Genomic DNA, 19,884 nt, shown 5'->3' with positions numbered 1-19,884 from the left:
GCTCCCTAAGGATCAGGGGGGTATGGAGGTTCCACACCCCCAAAATGTACTACTTGTCGGCACAGTTACAGAATTTCACAGGCTGGGATCTAGGGACAGTGCTAGATCCTTCTAAAGGCCTCCTCTTGGGCAGTGATGTGCACTACACTGCGCTATCCAATATGAAGATTGGTTTCCCTGGAGTTCCTATCACTTGCCCTACAGTTTGGTCACTAATGAAAGTTTGGAAAAGGGTCAAGCCCATACTGGGTGTGACGGGCTATCTCCGTCAGACTCCTATATGGCGGAACCGATTTTATACAGAGCTGAAAAGAGTGACTGATCCATTGGTATGGGAAAGAGCAGGGGTTAGATTTCTTACCCAAATACTGGAAGGCTCTGTTCTAAAGCCTTTCACTCAGTTGTTGAATGAATTTCCTGCACTTGAGGGACATCACTTTCAGTATATACAATTACAACATATCAGAGCAGAAACTATAATTTGTAACCAGAACACTCTATATTCCTCGAATCTATATACTCCGATTCTGAGAAAAAGGGAATGATCTCTAAAATTTATGTCCATCTTCTATCACACATACAGGCCCCGGACTTGTTGCCATGTAGAGAGGGGTGGGAGAGAGATGTAGGTCCAATTGATGGTGAGCAGTGGAATCAAATCCTGGGGGTGGGTCCAGTGGTGTCAGCAGCACAAAGACTCTCAACTGTTTATACTACACAGGGTATACCGCACACCTATTCAATTACATAGATGGGGTAGACGTGACTCTCCCATATGTCCCAAATGCCAGGCTCACTCAGGCGATCTCATTCATATGCTCTGGAGGTACCCAAAATTAGTGAGGTATTGGAGCGATGTTATTGCTAGAATAAATAATGTTTTTTTAGGTCCAGCTTGGGCTGGAGCCACTGATGTGCTTACTAGGCAGCCTAGATGAGGACATGTACCTTCCACCAATATACATTTCCCCTAAGTGACTTCTATACCTGGCCAGGAAGCTTATTGCCCGTTTCTGGCTGTCAGCACGTATACCTAAGGAGGCGCAGTGGATACAAATGGTTAATACCACTCTTATCCAGGAAAAGTACACCTAACAGCATAGAAAAACACCAAACAAATTTTCTAATATATGGCAGAAGTGGCTTCACTCCAGATGGCCCTGGATAATGGGATAGATGGAGGAAGGTCTATGTAAATGTAGGTATATCGCCTATGCTACCATACCACAGGGAGAGTTCTATATAATTGCTGGGTATGAGCCATGGCGAAACGTCAATGGTTGGTTTATTTATGAGGAATTATTAATAGCCAATTATTATTTAATGCCATTATTCTTTTGATTAGCTCTTTTTAGTTTTGGTTCTTACTACTACTACTACTACTCCTCTTTATAGAATTAGGATAATGTCTCATCCAAGTTCTCACCCCATCTATAAAGGAGTAGGATAACGGTATTGACTGTACAATTAGAATAAAAGTGAAAAATTTAAGTGGTGTTGCCACCAAAAAATAAAGTGGTTTAAAATTCTTAAAAAATAAAAAAATATATTTTTTACTCCCCTCTAAATACCTGTTGCTAGGGGGTCCCTCGTAGTCTGCCTTCTTCCTTGCCCGGGCTGGTGACATCACTTCTCCTCACGCCTGGGACCTGTCACGTGTCCCAAGTGACTGTACGGCGTATCAGGGTGCCCTGCGCCATTCACGCATGCGCAGTGGGTGCCCGGCTGTGAAGCCACAGCCGGGTGCCCACAGTACGGATGACGGCGCCGCGAGCGGAGAACGAGGGGAGGCTTAGTGCCCCCGCATCGCTGGACCCTGGGACAGGTAAGTGTCTGATTATTAAAAGTCAGCAGTGGCAGTATTTGTAGCGGCTGACTTAATTTTTTTTTAGGGGGTACCCCACTTTAAGATTGCTGATACTGTAGATACATATATTTAAAGTGGCATATATTTGTCGTGTATAAGTTGTAATGCCTGGTGCTCATCAATAAACATTTTTTTTCCCCAACAAAAAAGGAAGAAGAAGCTCATCTTAATCCCTTCCACGGACCATACACATATATTCATCCTCACAAAAGTGGGTCTGTTTTATATGGGAAGAAGAAGAAGAAGAAGAAGAAGAAGAAGAAGAAGGAGAAGGAAGGAAGGAAGGAAGGAAGGAAGGAAGGAAGGAAGGAAGGAAGGAAGGAAGGAAGGAAGGAAGGAAGGAAGGAAGAAAGAAGAAGGAAGAAGGAAGGAAGAAGAAGGAAGAAGGAAGAAGAAGGAAGAAGGAAGAAGAAGGAAGAAGGAAGGAGAAGGAGGAGAAGGAGAAGGAGAAGGAGAATTGGGAGATATCATTACCATTTACCACCAAATGAAAGCCCACCTGTAAACCAGTACAGTGTTGGATTTAGGTGGGTTTTTGTTAGTACTTATAACTTGGGTTTTTGAGTATCTTTACATATATGTGGACAATTATCCCACTGTTTATTTTGTCCCTCCTTGTTTTTTTACTTGCAGATTCCAACTTTATTGGGACCTCAGTGCCAACCATCTGTTGGTCCAGATTCCGGGCCCCGGGTGGATTGGGGAAATATTTTGGAGGGGAAAATTTCTGGTCCCCTCTCGGTTTTCCTCTTTATGTTTTTAATATTTCTCGGATGCTTAGATACACTGTGCTAAGTGATTGTGATGCAAGTATAGCCATGTGTGTCATTTGAATGATCATGCAATAATAATAATATATGTGCATAAAGATTTGTTTGGCTAATTACTGCATATTTGACTTTCATAGACAGTTCTTCCCTGCAAACAACCCCTGATGAAGGAGAATATATTGCATCTCAGAAACATTGTTGGGTTCAGGCAACTGTACTTCGTCCGGTTCACTTTTTTTTGTCTGTATATGATGCATCCGTGTATTTGTATACAATTATTTTTAATAAGAATTTTATGCTACACTACAGAAGATACAATAATAATTTTTTTGTAATGTGTGTATTGGTAGTGCCATTAAAGTCCCACCTGTGGGGGGGGGGGGGGGTATTGTTATACCCTATATACAGGGAACAATTGAGACAATCTGAGTAGGGTACAGGGAAATTTACTATATCTGCCCTGGAATACGTTGCCCATCTGTTGTGCCCAGATCCACGACGAGCCCCTTCCTACTAAGGATTGAAAGGGTTTAGAACGCTCCGATTTTACATGGGGGTGGTCCACTATAAGCAGACCTTACATTTTCTAATTTAACACTTTCCCACCAAAAAAAAAAAAAAAAAAAGTTAAAGCGGAGTTCCACCCAAAAATGCAACTTCCGGTTTTCGGAAACCTCCCCCCCTTCGGCGTCACATTTGGCACCTTTCAGGGGGGAGCAGATGCCTGTATATTCCAGGTATTTGCTCCCACTTCCGGGCATAGATAGCCGCAGTATCTGTGGATATCTACTCCATATCCGGCGCCTCCTCCCCTCTCCCCCACTTGTTTTTTTTTTCCAGGACAAATTGGGCCTTCATTTGGTGGTAAATGGTAATATATCCTGATAATTTTTTTTATCAAAAAAGGAAATTGGCACAAAATATAAAAAAAAAAAAAAAAAAAAAATAATGAAATATCACCATCATAGCGATCAGGTGACCCAGAACCAGCGAGTACAGGGTCCCGATCGGGGTTAGCACACTGCAGTGTGATCCCAGCACAAACGTATGCAAACAGACCCACGAATATATGTGTATGGTCAGTGGAAGGGGTTAAGACAAGTAAGCTTCTAATACTTTAAACATCTGGCTCAGTCACCTTGCTGTATCAGCCAAAGGCTTCAAAGTGAATAAGGATTGTTCTTGTTGAAGGAAAATTATGTCTCCTCAGTCTGTCTGTCAGACTGGATTCTGGAGCACGACAAATGATTTTCTCCTATGACTTGCTAACTGCTCACAGAGCAAACATGTCACGGTGACATCCATAGAATTGCTCAACTTAGGCGTCTACAGTGCTCTTGGCTATATAGGCTGACCTATTTTCATCAGAGGTTTGTAAAAGTGGGTGTAATGACAAGAAATAGGATATTCATGCTGCACCTTATTAAAAGTATGTGCTCAGGGTCCTGCTTTAAAGCCTGATAATTTCACTACAAATGCTTGTTCTACCTAAATAAAGATGAGTGCTTTAATGATGTAAAGCAGGTGGCGCTGCTTTAAAGAACAATTCCAGGCAGTGGCATGTTATACAGCAACATTGGACCAGCTTGGGTCAAAGTAACTATTCATATGCCATACCTGGCTAATGTGGCTAGAAGCCTGAGATCACTGAAGCAGCCACCATTACTTCAGTGGTCTTAAAAAACAAAAAAATAAAAACAAAAAATAAAAAAACACAAGTTAGATAATGTGCATGACAAAGATTGTTACTCTCCGGTATATAGTAATCCCCGGTAACCAATGCATTTCTGGTTAAAGCACCTTCGTCAGGGGTATAAAGTAGGAGTATGTATGGTCACGATTCTGTCTTTACATGCAAATAATTCCTAACGGAATAGATGAAGCAGTACCAGTAGGGGGTGCAGATGAACGCCAACCAATACGGTAAGGAAAAAATGGAACCAAAATTTACAATTGCCTGATGATCACAGGGGGTTGAGAGTGGCAGACTGCAGAGCGGGGAGATGCCAACCTTCATGTTTTTCTACACCTTTAGGGAGAGATATCCTTTGGACCTGGGAAGTTTGCAACCTCATAGACTTGGAACCTTATTTAAGGCTTTGGTTAACACTTCCAGCCTAAACAAACCCTACACATTCTGTTTTGGCAATCTGACCATACCTGAAGAAGGTGCCTTAACCAGAAACGCATTGGGTACCGGGAATTACTATATACCGGAGAGCAACAATCTTTTTGTCACACATTATGTAACTGTTTTTGATATCTTGTATATTATTGTAAAATGCCTTTAAACATCTCTCCTCATGATTGTACGTTATGTACATTTAATAAAATATATTTGACTATACACATGTGTTCATTGCCTTTAAAGTCCCAAGGAAGGGGGATTTCTCTATTTTTTTTCCAATTGAATACCAGGGATGTGGCAACCACACTTCGGTCTGACATGGTGAAACCCTTCTTTGTCTGGGACCTGTGACTGCTCTCCTGCATTGTGATTGCAGGAGGTTGCCTGCTTGACATGGGTGCCATTCAGAGAATTCTTTGCATTTTCTGAATTCATTCAAAGTGTTCTCTGGTTGGATGAGGTGGAGAAACAGGGTGATATCATGATCTATACCTCATCCAATCACAGAAGGCTTTGCATTCATTCAGAAAATGTAGCGCATTCTCTAAACAGTGTGCTGAGCAACCAACCTCCTGTATTCACAAGGCATCAGGCCCGTCATTCAGCACAGGACTCAGACACAAGTAGAGATCACAGGAGTAGCAGTGTCTACTTCAGCGATTTCCAGGGGCATCAGCCAGCACATTGCTCCCATGCTTGATAAATCGTGGGATTAATATTGCGGGAAATAAAAATATTGGCATTACCACCATTTTAGTCTCCAAGGTCTCTGCATTCACTAAATATAGGCAGTCCACGAGTTACCAGCATCTGGCTTACATACAACGTGTACTTAAAGTGGGATTAAACTGCCATGTATGATTTTTACCTTTAGGTAAGGCTTTTATAGGCAAAGTAAATATCTCCTAAATGTGCGATGTTCAGAAGCGATTTACTTTAGATGCAGCAGGTGACATCACCAGCACATGCACTCTGAAGGAAAGGCATACAGAACCTCTTGTTCACAACCCGGGAACTGCCTATATAAAACGTGTTGGGGGTTTTAAGTAATCTTCAGGCTGAAAACCAAATCTTTAAACATGAGCGCAAAACAAAAAAAATAAATAAATAAATAAATAAAGCTCTCTCACTACTCTGCTCTTTCAAAAATGTTTTACGTTTTGGCTTTAAATTCCTTACTATTAAGCTGGACTACAATATTACCTTATCCACCCGGTCTGTCTGGACACCAAACTTTCCTCCAAAACCTTTCGCTGAATCAGACTGGGAACAGTGCTTGGAAAGCTTTGTCAGGTACTCATGTCCAACCGCAGACTGCAATAAAAGAAAAGAAATACAGCCTGGTAAATCTAACCAACACCGGTGTGGCCCATAGAAAACAAATTAAGGCACTTTAAAACTAAAAAGTAGAGGCAAAGTTAAAAACATAGGTCTGGATGGACAACGCCTCCCATAGGTCTTTTATATTAGATTTATACAGTACTGACACACAGCACAGCCATATCTGGCAGGGCAGAAGATTAGACCCAGTAATGCTGCAGTTTAATAACATGTAAAGATCTCGTCTCTCCCATAGCCTGTGACTGGACAGTGAAAGGAGAAAGACTAATTAGCTCATCTCTGTTACTCTGCTCGCTCCTCCTATCAACATGTTCTTTGTAAGACCACAGCAGATTGGTTTCTTGTGCCACTTCTTCCTCTACCAGTCGGAGCTCTGCTGTACAGGGGTCTGCAAAGGGCTGGTGAAAAGCCATCACTCCATGGTTCCACCATATGTAGGAACCCTCTCTTAAGCCGGCCATAGACTGAACCTCGGCCAATGCAGTGGGGACCTGACAGAATGTAAACCATGTATGGACAGGCGGGGCAAGCCTGTCGGATTTTACAGTACATACTATTGCTGCTAGCCCCCCCGCCAGGAGAACACAACAGAGTTCCCCCTGCAACATTCTCAATGGGACACTGACTGTGCTGATGGGGGGGGGGGGGTAATTCAAGCAAATTTATATCCTGCAACCTGTGATTGCAAGAAAGGAACTCACTCCATCTATGGGCAGCCTTACTTGCTCTTGAGATGGACTATGGGATGTGTAGCAAACACTGCTTGTTCCAAACAAATGGAAAGGAAAAAAAGAAAGAAAGGTTCAGGAGCTCGAGGAACTCACAAGGGAGGCAGAAACCATAGCAAGTATATGTATTAATTTTGGAGAAGAAGAATAGTTTAGTGTCACTTTTAATCGGTGGCAATAGACATGAGGCTTATTCCCATCAATATTTAGGAAAGCAGTTGCCCTCCATCTTGCTAACTGTATATCTGGTCATGTGACAGAGGCTTGGCATAAGATGACAGGAAAGTCTTCCTAATGCTTGCCAGACTCAGCCTGGAATTGGAGATTATTCCCCTAACCACTTCCTATGCTGAGCAGAACGCCTCTGAACAGTAAAATGACTCAGCATGAGGCAAAGCCGATCCACTAGCTACACTACAGTGCCTGTATTAGGATATCCTCTTGTTTGACGGCCGTTTCCTGGCTCAATAGCAGCACAGCAAGCTGGCCTCCATGATCCATTAGTCACAGAGCCACCAAGCCAAGATATAATGAACTCTCTAATCCTTCAGAGGCCTCGACATTCTAAACAAGGCATAGAGATGGCATTCACTTACAGGATGTATGTACCACACACTAAGAATGCACAGTACGCAATCTGCAATCAAGGGCATTCTAAAATGAAGCTTCAACAAATATTTTGCTTTGCTTCTTGCATGGGTCTCGTGCATAAAATTTTATGGGGAAAAAATTCTGGGGAGGTGAAATCAAGATCAGAGAATTAAAAAAAAAAAAAAAAAAAAAAAAAAAAAAAAAAAAAAAAAAAAACTAAAGAAATACATTGGGTTTTGCCAACTACTCATATACTCCAATACTAGAGACCCCCAAATAACTGCTTTGTTAGCATTTAAACCTTCTAACACTATCAAGACATTTATTTGCTCACAGGAAAATTCTACTTTTAAAGTGGTTGTAAAGCCTTACAAACCACTTCGACCTACAGGTAAGCCTAGATGAATGGCTTCCCTTTAGGTCCAAGAAACATCTCCTAAACCTACACGGTTTAGGAGATATTTACTAAAAGACAGTGACAGCTGTCTACGGCGCATGCGCCGTAGACAGCGGCACGCAGGCGCACTAACGCCGTTAGCAGCATGCCGCTGCCAACGGTGATATGCTGCTCCGGCGCTGTGAGTGGCCGGAGCAGTGATACCCGGAAAAAGATGGATGCTCTGGAGTACAGGGGACATCGGTGACATGGCTGGCTCCTGTGTCAGGTAAGTGACACATAACGGGCTACTATGCGATGCATAGTGGCCCATTATGCTTTACCTTTGCAGGAAGACAAAGAGGAAGTAAACCCATCAGGGTTTACTTCCTCTTTAAAAAACATATCGTTCTTATATTCATCCACTTAGGCTTTCCAAAACGGACTACTATTAACAGATCTGTGTACCTTATTTTGTGGTACTATGGTTTACTTACTAATGTTGTAGTGGGAAACTAATGTTTTTCCAATTTTACCAACTCGTCCATTGCAATTTTTAATGCTTTATAGTTTTTTTCCTTGTAGCAAAACTTTTTTTTTGGTAAAAATTTAGTGCTGGCACTTCCATAACTTTTTTGCAAGACATGCTGGGCTTTCCGATTAGTGTAGAGCTCTAGCTCTCCACTTAGGCCTCATTAACGTACTTAGTTAGGTGCATCTGTGCACAGGGCTGGGATTATCCAAATGGGATGCAAAGGTGTTCTGTGCATCTGTATGCAGCAATCCCATTCATGTCTATTGGGATGTAGAGTCTGAATGGACACCGCAGCTGGTCTTAGTTTGCCAGACAAGCGGGTGAACGTAGGGAACACTTGTGCATCCCATACAGGCAAACAAAGCCCATTGAACAAACGTTTGCTAAAGTACATCATGAGAACAAGGCCTTACAGCTGAAGCCCAGGAAGCTCAATGGACTACAAGAGCACTCACCAGCACCCTTGCAGTTCATGGAGAACTACAAGCCTCCAGCCGCAATGGCTGACGGTAGTTGTATTTTATTTATTCATTCACAGAACTCTGAATAAATGATGCGGCTGTGTGGGCAGAACCCTGCACAGCTGCACTTTTTTGAACTTGGAACAGCGAGTGTGGGGAGAAGGCCCCCAACCCGCTGTCACAGGGAAGGGCAATTTGGAGGAGGTAGGTGGCAATAAATGCTCAACATTTTACACCCTAAATACCGGTGTAACATGTTGAGAAAGGTAAACTTATCCTTCAAGATGTTTCTGAGAAGATTGGCAATTTGACAAGTCCATTTGACTGGTAATTGACTAAGCCGCATCAGTTTCTTTTGCTTTCCTATTGACTTGTATTAGTGAGAAAAGCAGTTCTGATGTAAACAAAACCCTGTTGAGACAGGCCCCAAATCACACTCCCCAAGTCACTGAAAGGGAAAAAAAAAAAAAAAAAAAAAAAAAAAAACGTATGACCATGTTGCTATTCTAAAAGCTTTCCTCAAAGGTGTTCAGAAGCTTTGTACCCACCTTGTCCATGCGGTCCTTTTCTACACCAAACTTTCCTCCATAACCATGAGAAGCTTTGGGTCCAGACTCAAGTTCTTGCTCTTTCAGGGTCTGGTGTTCCTGGGAGACATTTTCCCTCAGTGTGTGGATGCTGCGACAAAAGCAAAGAGGCATAACAATTATAGATATTGTTTAAAATTGTAACTGGCAATACAGATTTGAGAGAACATACAGCACAGTTTACAAATGGTCACAAACTAGCTTGGGGTGGGGTTGTCGTGGTAATTTGGCTATATGCTATGCACACAACCCCATCTACCACTGTGCTTCCAATAAGCACCCATTTCCATCTTAATGATATAATGCTTTAGGTTACCTTCCAACACATTCATCCCAATGAACAGACTCAACCATCCTTCTACGTTCTCAGTTCCATCGTCAGCCAGCCCGAGCGAGCCCTTGACCAAGCTTTTTATTTACTTTTTCCCACTGGAAGCCACGCCCTGGAGGGTTTGCCTCGAACAGCTGAACACCTCCCACAAAGGATGTGACCTCACAGCAGTAACAGGATGTTAATGCCCATATAAGGACAATACAATACTATACAATACAATAGAAGGTACCTTTACAGACATGTATACATTCAAAAAGTCTGTTACACAGACTGACCAAAACCATACAAAACCAATGAACGATGACTAATTCCGTTGATAGAAATCCTTAATATATTCATTGTTCCAGAGAACAATGTATACTTGGATAATTCCACATCTCTTGTGAATGGAAAGCCATCTACAGATGTGCACTGCCTATCTCCATGTGCTGATCAGACACAGCAGAGACAATGTGCACACATCCGCACACAACCAATGTCCGCAGAGCCAGCATATGTCCCCAGACGATCGTCTGTACAATGTACAGGGGCCCTTTTGCTGGTGGACATACCCCCACTCCGCAAACACCTTTCTTCCAACCCCAAGATATTATCCACTACCTAACGGATCTCAACCAGCGTCAGTCTGCCCCAGTCAGCTCTAAAAGAGCGGGCTGGGGGAGAATGAACACTCTTATGACAATATATATAATAAATACATCTAAAATTTCCACAACAGGGTGAAATCTCTCAATACCTGGCAAGGTATTGAAAAGCCCATTCCAATGAAAATGGATTTTCTTTTTTGTGGAGGAGTTGTTCTTTTAAGTGGACCTCAACTCAAACATTTGCCATGTTATAGGGAAAATCTATAAATGTTGGAGACTAAGCAGTACCCTAGAGCAGTGGTCATCAACTCTGTCCTCAGAGCCCACTAACAGGCCAGGTTTTATGTATTACCTTGGGGAGATGCAGACTACAATACTGCAATCACTGAGCAGCAAATTAGATCACCTGTGATGCATTTCAGTTATCTCGCAAACCTGTCCTGTTAGTGGGCCCCGAGGACAGGGCTGATGACCACTGCCCTAGAGATTTACCTGAATTCCTCCTTAAAAACAGAAACTTGGTACTCTTGGGCTTCATAGCTGTATGTCTGATGTGCAAGACCTAAGGTACTGTTGTCTGTGACTAATGTCCTGAAATTTTGATTGAGATTTGGTGCTTCTCACCATTATCCTGGTTAGAGAGAAAGCTATACCTGAAGATCTGTAATGGAAGGATCTCCATAAGTTGGTTATACCTATAACTCTCCTGAAACTTCTTAAATATTCCCCTACTCGTTATTAGATAAGAAGTCTTCAGGAGAGCCACTCTGGTGTGAGGAAGCAAAGTTCTGAGCATGTACCAAGATGGCCATCTCCACAAAGGAAGTGCAGGCATAGTAAGTGAAGGGGAAAGATCAGCTGCAATGAACCTACATAAGCAATACTAACGGCTAGTCATCCTCTCTTTTTCTCGACTAATATTTCAATTACTATAAAATTAGTCCTCTTTAAACAAGTTCTTGAGTAAAGATTTCAGTTTTTAACATTCACAAAAGAAACTATGTGCACTTATTTCAGTCTTCAGTCCATCAGAAAGGACTGGGTGCTGGAAAGCGCTCCCGCACATGCCTATGTAGTTGAGCATCTATGGCATCCTTTCTTAAACTTTTCAACACAGAAGAACATTAACACTTTGCTGAAGTATTTTTTTTTTTTTTAGGCAATTTCAATAGGTAGTAAAAGCACCACACCACCATAAATGGTTCACTTACTTGATGTGTTCCTGATGACCAGAACCTTGCACGGTTTTCGCTCCCCATCTTTGTTCCTTCTCGGATAGATCATTCTATTCACAAAAAAGACAAGGTGATGAATATTATACACCACTTATAAGCTTATACCATCAGTCTTACGCAAAAGAAAGTGTGCCAACAGTCCAGGCAAAAAAAAGAGAAGCCTATAATTATGACCGTCCGGGTTAGGTGCCACCTATAAGTAAATAGGCACTGGCCGACCAAAAACAGACAAACACCTCCCCTATATAACCCCTCGCATACAAGAAGCAGATTACCAACATCCAGGCTCTACAGCCTTAGTGAAAAAAAAAAAAAAAAAAATTTAATATAATTATATTATATATATATATATATATATATATATATATATATATATATATATATATATATATTTATATATATATATATATATTTCCCCCCTCTAAATTTTCTCTATATATCAAATCCAGCCACTTGACTTTGTTGCTCATACAAAAACTCCCAGGTGGTGAGTGAACAGAAGAAACACAAGAGTGCTGTTGGTAGGTGGACACTAGAGCACAGTTAATGAGCTCAGCTGGATGAACTAATGCATGTATCTATATAAATAGTTAATTAAATAATTAATGTATCCACAGGGTCCAGTAAAAAAAAAAAAAAAAAAAAGAAGGTTTGAACACATAAGGACAAATTAAATGGCTCTTTAAAATAAATGATGCGGTGGTAAAAAGCTCACTGTCACACTGTAAAGATGACCATAACAGTATACCAGCCTTACACGCCATTTCATGCTGTGTGCCACTTACTGTGAGTCGGCTTTTTTGGAATCTGCTGTAACTCTCCACACTGAACATCATCCAGCTATTCTCCTGGTGCCCAAGGCTGGTATGCCATTATGGTCATCTTTAAAGACACATTTCATTAACTATTTCTATAGAAACATGCATCAGTCCATACAGCTGAGCTCAATCTGGTGACCACCTACCAACCGCATACAAGTTTTTCTTTATTGTACATCGTGGGACACAGGGCAGGCTATAATCTTGGACCATCTGGGCAGTCACAAAGCAATGCACTTGAGGGGAGGGAGACACGGACAAAGTGATCACAACCATAAAAAAAAAAAAAAAAAAAAAAAAAAAAAAAAAAAAATGGTGGCTAAGAAGTGTAATGCAGCTAGGAAACAAAGGACCCCATACTCAGAAAATAGGAGGCTGTCAGCAATCCAATATACACTCATCACAGCAGGCTTTGTCATGAAAGACCCTCAAGGGGGACCAGCCCTTTGCTCTGGGGTCCACCACAGCAACCTGCTGGAAAGCACCTTGGTCAGACAAAAACTGCACAGGGTTCGGCAACACAGGGCCCAGCACTGAAACACCCCATTATAGGCAATCCCCGCCAAGTCTTCCATCCTCTCCAGCGGGGCTCAGGTATCATCCATTTTAGCATCCTAGTCATCTGAATTGATAAGATTATCCTGTCCCTTGATTCCTAATGGAACCATTCTGAGACTATTAGTACTTTCACAGAGAGCTGAACTTCAGTGACCATCACCTTCAAGAAACTGGTGAAAAACAAAACCAAAAAAAAAAAAAAAAAAAAAACACTGGTATGCTTCCTATATGGGAGGGGTTATATAGGGGAGGACTGTTTTTGGTCTGCCAGTGTCCATTCATCTATATGTGGTGCATGACCCAGATGGTCATGATTATAACCGGCTCTGTGTCCCGTGATGTACCACGAAGAAAAAACGGTCTATGTGGACAGCTTTACCCCGGATGCCTGCATACTTAGATGTTTTAACCTCCTCGCGCCCGCCCTATAGCCGAATGACGGCCGTAGAGCAGGCGCGTTCGTTCGGGCGGTCGTCCCTGGACGGCCTGATGTTTACTTCCGCAATGCGCGCCGCCGCGGGCGCGCATCGCGGAAGTTCTGTGTTCGCCGTGTCCCCCGGGGACAGGCAAACACAGATCGCTGTAAACGGCCAATCACAGCGGCCGTTTACAGCGTGATCGGCGTGTCCAATGGGAGATGATCTCATATGTAAACATATGAGATCATCTCGCAGCGCCGCTCTCCTTCCTCGCACAGACAGTGCGAGAGGGGAGAGATGAACGGCTGCAGCGGCAGCCGTTCTGATTGTGGAAAAAAAATAAATTAAAAAAAATGAAATAAAAAGTGCCATCCGCCCCCAGCAGTGCCATCCGCCCCAGTGCCATCCGCCCCCAGCAGTGCCATCCGCCCCAGTGCTACCTGCCGTCAGTGCCATCCACCCCAGTGCCATCCACCCCAGTGCCACCTGCCGTCAGTGCCACCTGCCGTCAGTGCCACCTGCCGTCAGTGCCACCTGCCGTCAGTGCCACCTGCCGTCAGTGCCATCCACCCCAGTGCCACCTGCCGTCAGTGCCACCTGCCGTCAGTGCCACCTGCCGTCAGTGCCACCTGCCGTCAGTGCCACCTGCCGTCAGTGCCACCTGCCGTCAGTGCCACCTGCCGTCAGTGCCACCTGCCGTCAGTGCCACCTGCCGTCAGTGCCACCTGCCGTCAGTGCCACATAGTGCCATCTGTCATCAGTGCCACGTATCAGTGCCATTTGTCATCAGTGCCACCTGTCAGTGTCACGTGCCATCTGTTGTCAGTGTCACGTGTCATCAATGCCACATATCAGTGCCATCTGTCATCAGTGTCACGCGTCATCGGTGCCATGTATTAGTGCCATCTGTCATCGGTGGCACATATTAGTGCCACGTATTAGTGCCATCTGTCATCGGTGCCACGTTTCAGTGCCACGTGTCATCAGTGCCACGTATTAGTGCCACGTGTCATCAGTGCCACGTATAAGTGCCACGCGTCATCAGTGCCACGTATAAGTGCCACGCGTCATCAGTGCCACGTATAAGTGCCACGCGTCATCAGTGCCACGCGTCATCAGTGCCACGCGTCATCAGTGCCACGCGTCATCAGTGCCACCTGTCATCATTGCCACGTATCAGTGCCATCTGTCATCAGTGTCACGTGTCATTGTCCTGGTGCTTCAAAAGTGTAATAAATAGTCAACAAGTTAGATGTGTAACTTATGTTCCTAGAACACATGATGGCGCTACCTGCATGTTGGGCCTCTCTATGTGGCCAGGCTGTGAAAAAGTCCCACACATGTGGTATTGTAATACTCAGGAGGAGTAGCAGAATTTTTTGGGGGGTGTCATTTGTGGTATACACATGCCACGTGAGAGAAATAACCTATTACAATGACAATTTTGTGGAGAAAAAAAAAAAATGAAAAATCTTAATTTTGCAAAGAATTGTGGGAAAAAAATGACAACATCAAAAAGCTCACTATACCTCTTACTAAATACCTTGGAATGTCTACTTTCCAAAAAGGGGTCATTTGGGGGGTATTTGTACTTTCCTGACTTGTTCGGGTCACAAGAAGCGAGATAGGCCACCAGTACATCAGATGTGATCAATTTTGTGCGATTCGCACCACAGCTTGTAGACTCTCTAACTTTCACAAAGACCAAATAATATCCACTAATTTGGGTTATTTTTACCAAAGACATGTAGCAGTATAAATTGTGACCAAAATTTATGAAGAAAAATTAATAATTTGCATAATTCTGTCACAGAAACAAAGAAATATGCGTTTTTTTTCAAAATTTTCGGTCTTTTTTCATTTATAGCGCAAAAAATAAAAACCCCAGAGGTGATCAAATACCACCAAAAGAAAGCTCTATTTGTGGGAAAAAAAGGACAAAAAATTCATTTGGGTACAGTGTTGCATGACTGAGTAATTGTCATTCAAATTGTGAGAGCACCGAAAGCTGAAAATTGGTCTGGGCAGGAAGGTGTTTAAGTGCCCTGTAAGCAAGTGGCACCATGCGAGTTGCTAAATGTTGTACCCTCATTAAATGTAAACATATTGCTACACTTAGGAGGTGCCTCTCTTCTCTTTTATACTCAGTTGTGACATGACGCTACTTGTATATCAAGTCAAAATTTATTTAAAAAAAGGTTACTTGCCTTGCAAAATGCTTTCAAACCAAGTTACTCTTTACTGTATATCTTTTTTTTTTTTGGGAAGGGAGGAAGGCTCTTGGGCACAGAGAATTTTGAAATCAACCCGCTATGTCTTCCTATTGTAAAGGACAACTTGTTAAAAAAAGGAAAAATTGGGGTTTACAGATGAAAAAGAAAATATGCACAGAAGGGGGAAAATATCACCAATTGTACACTTTATTTTGTTGGTTTAGCTATGGTGCAAAATCCTGGGTGCTGCATGGTAAGTTTGATTACGTTAGACTCTGTAGTTATTTTATTCCTAAAATAATTTGGTCAAAATATAAATAAATACATTGGAGCAGCTAGGGTAGAACATAGAATCATGCTCTGCAGTATAAGGAAAACGTAAGCTCAGGTTTTATACTTCTAAACTCACCACAAAATCGGGATCCGTCTCCCAGTCATCATTGTCATCTGCAGAGATGGAAAGGGAATGTCCGGCTGCTGATTTCCACATCTAAAAAAATAAAATAAAAAATAGAAATCTTTGTTAAACTACAACACTCTCTCACAAAAGGCTAAAGTAGAACTCCAATTTACAAAAAAATAAAATAAAAATGAAGCGCCACACTACTTTGACAATTGTGCGGTCATGCAATGCTGTACTTAAATTAAACCCCCCCCCCCCACAAATAGCACTTTTTTGTGGTATTTTAACACCACTGGGTTTGTTTTTGAACTATAAACAATTCTGAAAAATAAAAACATGTTTTACTTGATCAATACAATGCTGCGCTTATTCCAACAAAAACATAACATGATAAACATAATTGCACAAAGTCCCACATATAAATCAATCTGTGCATATAAAGTTTAATCGTGAATTCTTAAAAATTGTCCATACAGTGCTACTCCAACATAGGAAACTTTCTCACGATAAGTGCCACCACCAGGTGCAATGCCCGCTCACCTTAAGAGGCGAACCCACTGGGTCAAATCGTTCCTAGCTAGGCGAGTGTCACCAGGAGGGAAGGGGTCGGCTCTGGAACGATGATCGATGATAGGCTTTTTCTCGCTCTGAGTCACTCCAGAGAACAGTGAGAGATATATATATATAAAAATCAGAGGATATTCTGGATACTTACCCACAACAGCAGCACACTCCTATCTGCATCATCTAAGCCCTTGTACACACGGTCGGAGAATCAGTCGGAATGTGTCCTATCGGACCGTGCTGTCGGATAATCCGACTGTGTGTGGTATGCATCGGACTGATTCCGTCGGAATATCCGTCGGACCCAATTTTCCAACTTGTTGGAAATATTTTCTGACCAACTGGTTCGATTGGACATACTCCGATCAGGTGTAGAGAATTTTGATCGGACCAAGTGCCCCACATGCTCAGATCAAATTCCTACATCAAAGCTATTGGCTACTAGCCTGAACGTAGTCCCATCGTAACTAAATTACGTCATCACGTTCTGGAAGATCGGATTTTTAGACAACTTAGTCCGACTGTGTGTATGCAACAGTTTCGGACAAGATCCGACGGACAAAATCCGACGGATTTGGTTGGCAGAATGTCGGACTGTGTGTACAGGGGCTAAGAGTCTATATCATCTTGAAGGCACGATTTGACCCAGTGGGGGGGGGGGGGGGGTCGCCTCTTAAGGTGAGCGGGCAATGCACCCGGTGATGGAAGTGGTGCCACTTATCACGATAAAGTTTCCTATGTTGGAGCAGCACTGTAAGAAGTCACTATTAACCTGCCAAGAGGACTTTATATGCACAGATTGGTTGATTTATAGGACTTTGTGCAATTATTTTTATCATTATGTTTTTGATGGAAAAAGGGCACCATTGTTTCATTTAAAGCGGAGGGCCGGTTATAAAAAAAAAAAAAAAAAAAGTCAGCAGCTGCAAACACTGCAGCTGCTGACTTAATAAACACACTCACCTGTCCAGGGCGCCCGCGATGTCGGCCGCCCGAGGCCGACCCGTCCCTCGGCTCTCGGGTCCCGGCGCCGCCATCCCTTGTAAGGGAAACAGGCAGCGGAGCCTTATGGCTTCACTGCCCGTTTCCTACTGCGCATGCGCGAGTCCCGCAGCTACTGCGCATGCGCGAGTCCGCAGCGCTTTCTGAATGGGACGTGCTGTGTTCTGGAACACACAGTTCCCAGAACACAGCGCGACTCATTACCCAGAAGACGCCGCGACGAAGAGAGAAGACAGAAGATCTCCGCGGAGGAGGAAGAGGAAGATTAGGATAAAGTGCCTAGCAACAGGCATTTCTGGTAAGTAAAAAAAAAAAATTTTTTTCATTTTTATTTTTTTCGATTTTTTGTAATTTTTAACATTTTTTTGTTTTTCAGGGTGGCCCCCCCCTTTAATGTTGAAGACCATTTTAATGGTGCAGCTGCTCCGCTTGGACCCAACACTGTTCACTTTACACACACAGCAGCGCTTTAGTATTTTAAATCAAACATTTTTTACTTGATGCCGATCAGCGAATTATAGCGGGACTGCGAAATTGCAGCAGTCAGTCAATCTGACACTTTGTGGGAGCCAGTGACATGAATACAGTGATCAGTGCAAAAATGCACTGACACTGTACTAATGACACTGGCTGAGAAGGGGTCAAACAACTAGGGTGATTAAAGGGTTAGATGTTTGCCTAACCACTGTTTGTGTACTATGTGCACTGCTTTCACTATGGGATGCAATGGATTTCCCCCCCCCCCCTCACACTGCTTTGCATCCAGAGCATCCCAGCTGTCAGGACGAAGCTCTGCATTGTTTACATATGCAGAGCTCCATCCAGCGGGTGTCGGCAGACATCCATTCACCAGCATCTGCTGATCGGCTTCTGCTATGACGAATCACAGCCAGCCCCTCATCCCCTATGCAGAATTACACACACTAAAAATTATATATACACACACACACAATACATAAAAAAGTGATATCTTATTTCGGTTTGGGGTTCCATTAGAGCTTTCTAATCTGGGAATAACTTTTACCCGACCAGTAGTGAGGGAGAATCTGCACCAGGGATACAGACAATACAAGTTCTAACCATAGAACAAAGATGTTACTGTTAAAGACTGGATTTTTTTTTGTTATTCGCTGTAAAAACCCTTTCTCCGAGTTCATTGACAGACACAGCATCTACTGTTCCAAGGGCCAATCTTCTACTTTACTGGCTAGGCTATTCATACCTGGTCAGGTGAGGCAGGGGGTTGTCAGGTTCAGAGGTTCCTATCAGGTTGAAACTGTGCCGAGAAAAAAAATTAAAATAAAAAATAAATGAGACAAAAAAAAAAAAATATGAAAAAAAAAACAAAAAACGGCGGCATATAAACATGTGTTTGCATTGGAGCATGCAAAAGCATTGCAACAGCAATCAGTGGATTAGAGGGTGCAATGCTCAGGCTCCTACAGACCATTCCTTCAGGCAGGGCAGCCCTAATGCATGGACAGCCCTGGACAGTGCCCAGGAGCATGGGGACCCTATAATATTTCAATACATCACACTTGCCAACTGTCCCGGATTTGTCGGGATAGTCACATTTTTCTCTAAACTATCCCAGGATGGCCATGTCCCTGGCAGCGTCCTGGAACCTATACTGTGCCCTTTATGTTGATTAGTCTTTGTTTTATAGCAGGCTTTTTGTTTCAAATTGATTTTATTGAAAGTACTAAATATGTATGTTTGTTAAAATCTATCAACTATTTATACTTTTATAGTTATGAGTAGGTGCATAAATTAGGGCAGGCTAGTAGGTGCCCCAGTGCATTACATTGCCCAGTGGCCCATGATGCAGTTAAGGTGGTCATGCCTCCAGGACTAGTGTTATGGGGCTAGAGAAAGCATCAATGGACTACCAGTGTGGAGATGTCACTCCAGGAAAAAGCATTCCCATATTTAGTAAATGGGAAGAGATAGTGTGCAGACTCAACATGTTTCAGGTTACACCCCAAAAATGGGTGTAATGCAAACCGTGGTTAGAAAGGTGCGCTTAGCCCTCAGGCCCCATTCACACTAATGTGTTCTCTATGAGGACCTTTCACACCAATGCAATATGGCGCAATGTGATTGTTGAAAAGGAGCAGGAGCTCCCTTTGAAGGGGCATAGCACGTTTTCTCCCCCAAGTTCAAAGGGAGGGCATAAAAAGTGCATACACATACATTTTTGGCAGGGTTCTGTGTTTAATAACCTCCTGCTACAAAAAAATAAAAAATAAAAATGGAAGTGCGCAAAAACCATGATGCAAAAACCACATTGAAAAATGCAATAGCACTAGTGTAGGTTTAAAGAATAACTTCACCTACCGGAACATGTTACACTGATGTGCTGGTGGT

The 19,884-nt window shown here is 42.8% G+C and overlaps 1 protein-coding gene across 3 annotated transcripts in view; it reads right to left on the bottom strand.

Moving 5' to 3' along the window:
* CTTN (cortactin) overlaps positions 1-19,884 on the bottom strand; it is a 78,624-nt gene that overhangs the window by 38,149 nt on the left and 20,591 nt on the right. For 2 of the 3 annotated variants that reach the window (XM_077462470.1, XM_077462487.1), the window contains exons 2-5: positions 15,958-16,038; positions 11,517-11,590; positions 9,346-9,475; positions 5,969-6,079 (exon numbers count right to left, since the gene is read on the bottom strand). In XM_077462470.1, the coding sequence (XP_077318596.1) occupies positions 5,969-6,079; positions 9,346-9,475; positions 11,517-11,590; positions 15,958-16,038 (396 nt within the window). Of the gene's footprint in view, positions 1-5,968; positions 6,080-9,345; positions 9,476-11,516; positions 11,591-15,957; positions 16,039-18,739; positions 18,794-19,884 lie in introns of all 3 variants that reach the window. The other variant, XM_077462479.1, reaches the window with a different exon arrangement.

The sequence above is a fragment of the Lithobates pipiens genome, unplaced genomic scaffold (genome assembly GCF_037356315.1).
Source record: "Lithobates pipiens isolate NorthernLeopardFrog02 unplaced genomic scaffold, aLitPip1_a1.2 Scaffold_10, whole genome shotgun sequence".
Taxonomy (NCBI): domain Eukaryota; kingdom Metazoa; phylum Chordata; class Amphibia; order Anura; family Ranidae; genus Lithobates; species Lithobates pipiens.
This window is presented reverse-complemented; position numbering and strand designations above follow the sequence as displayed.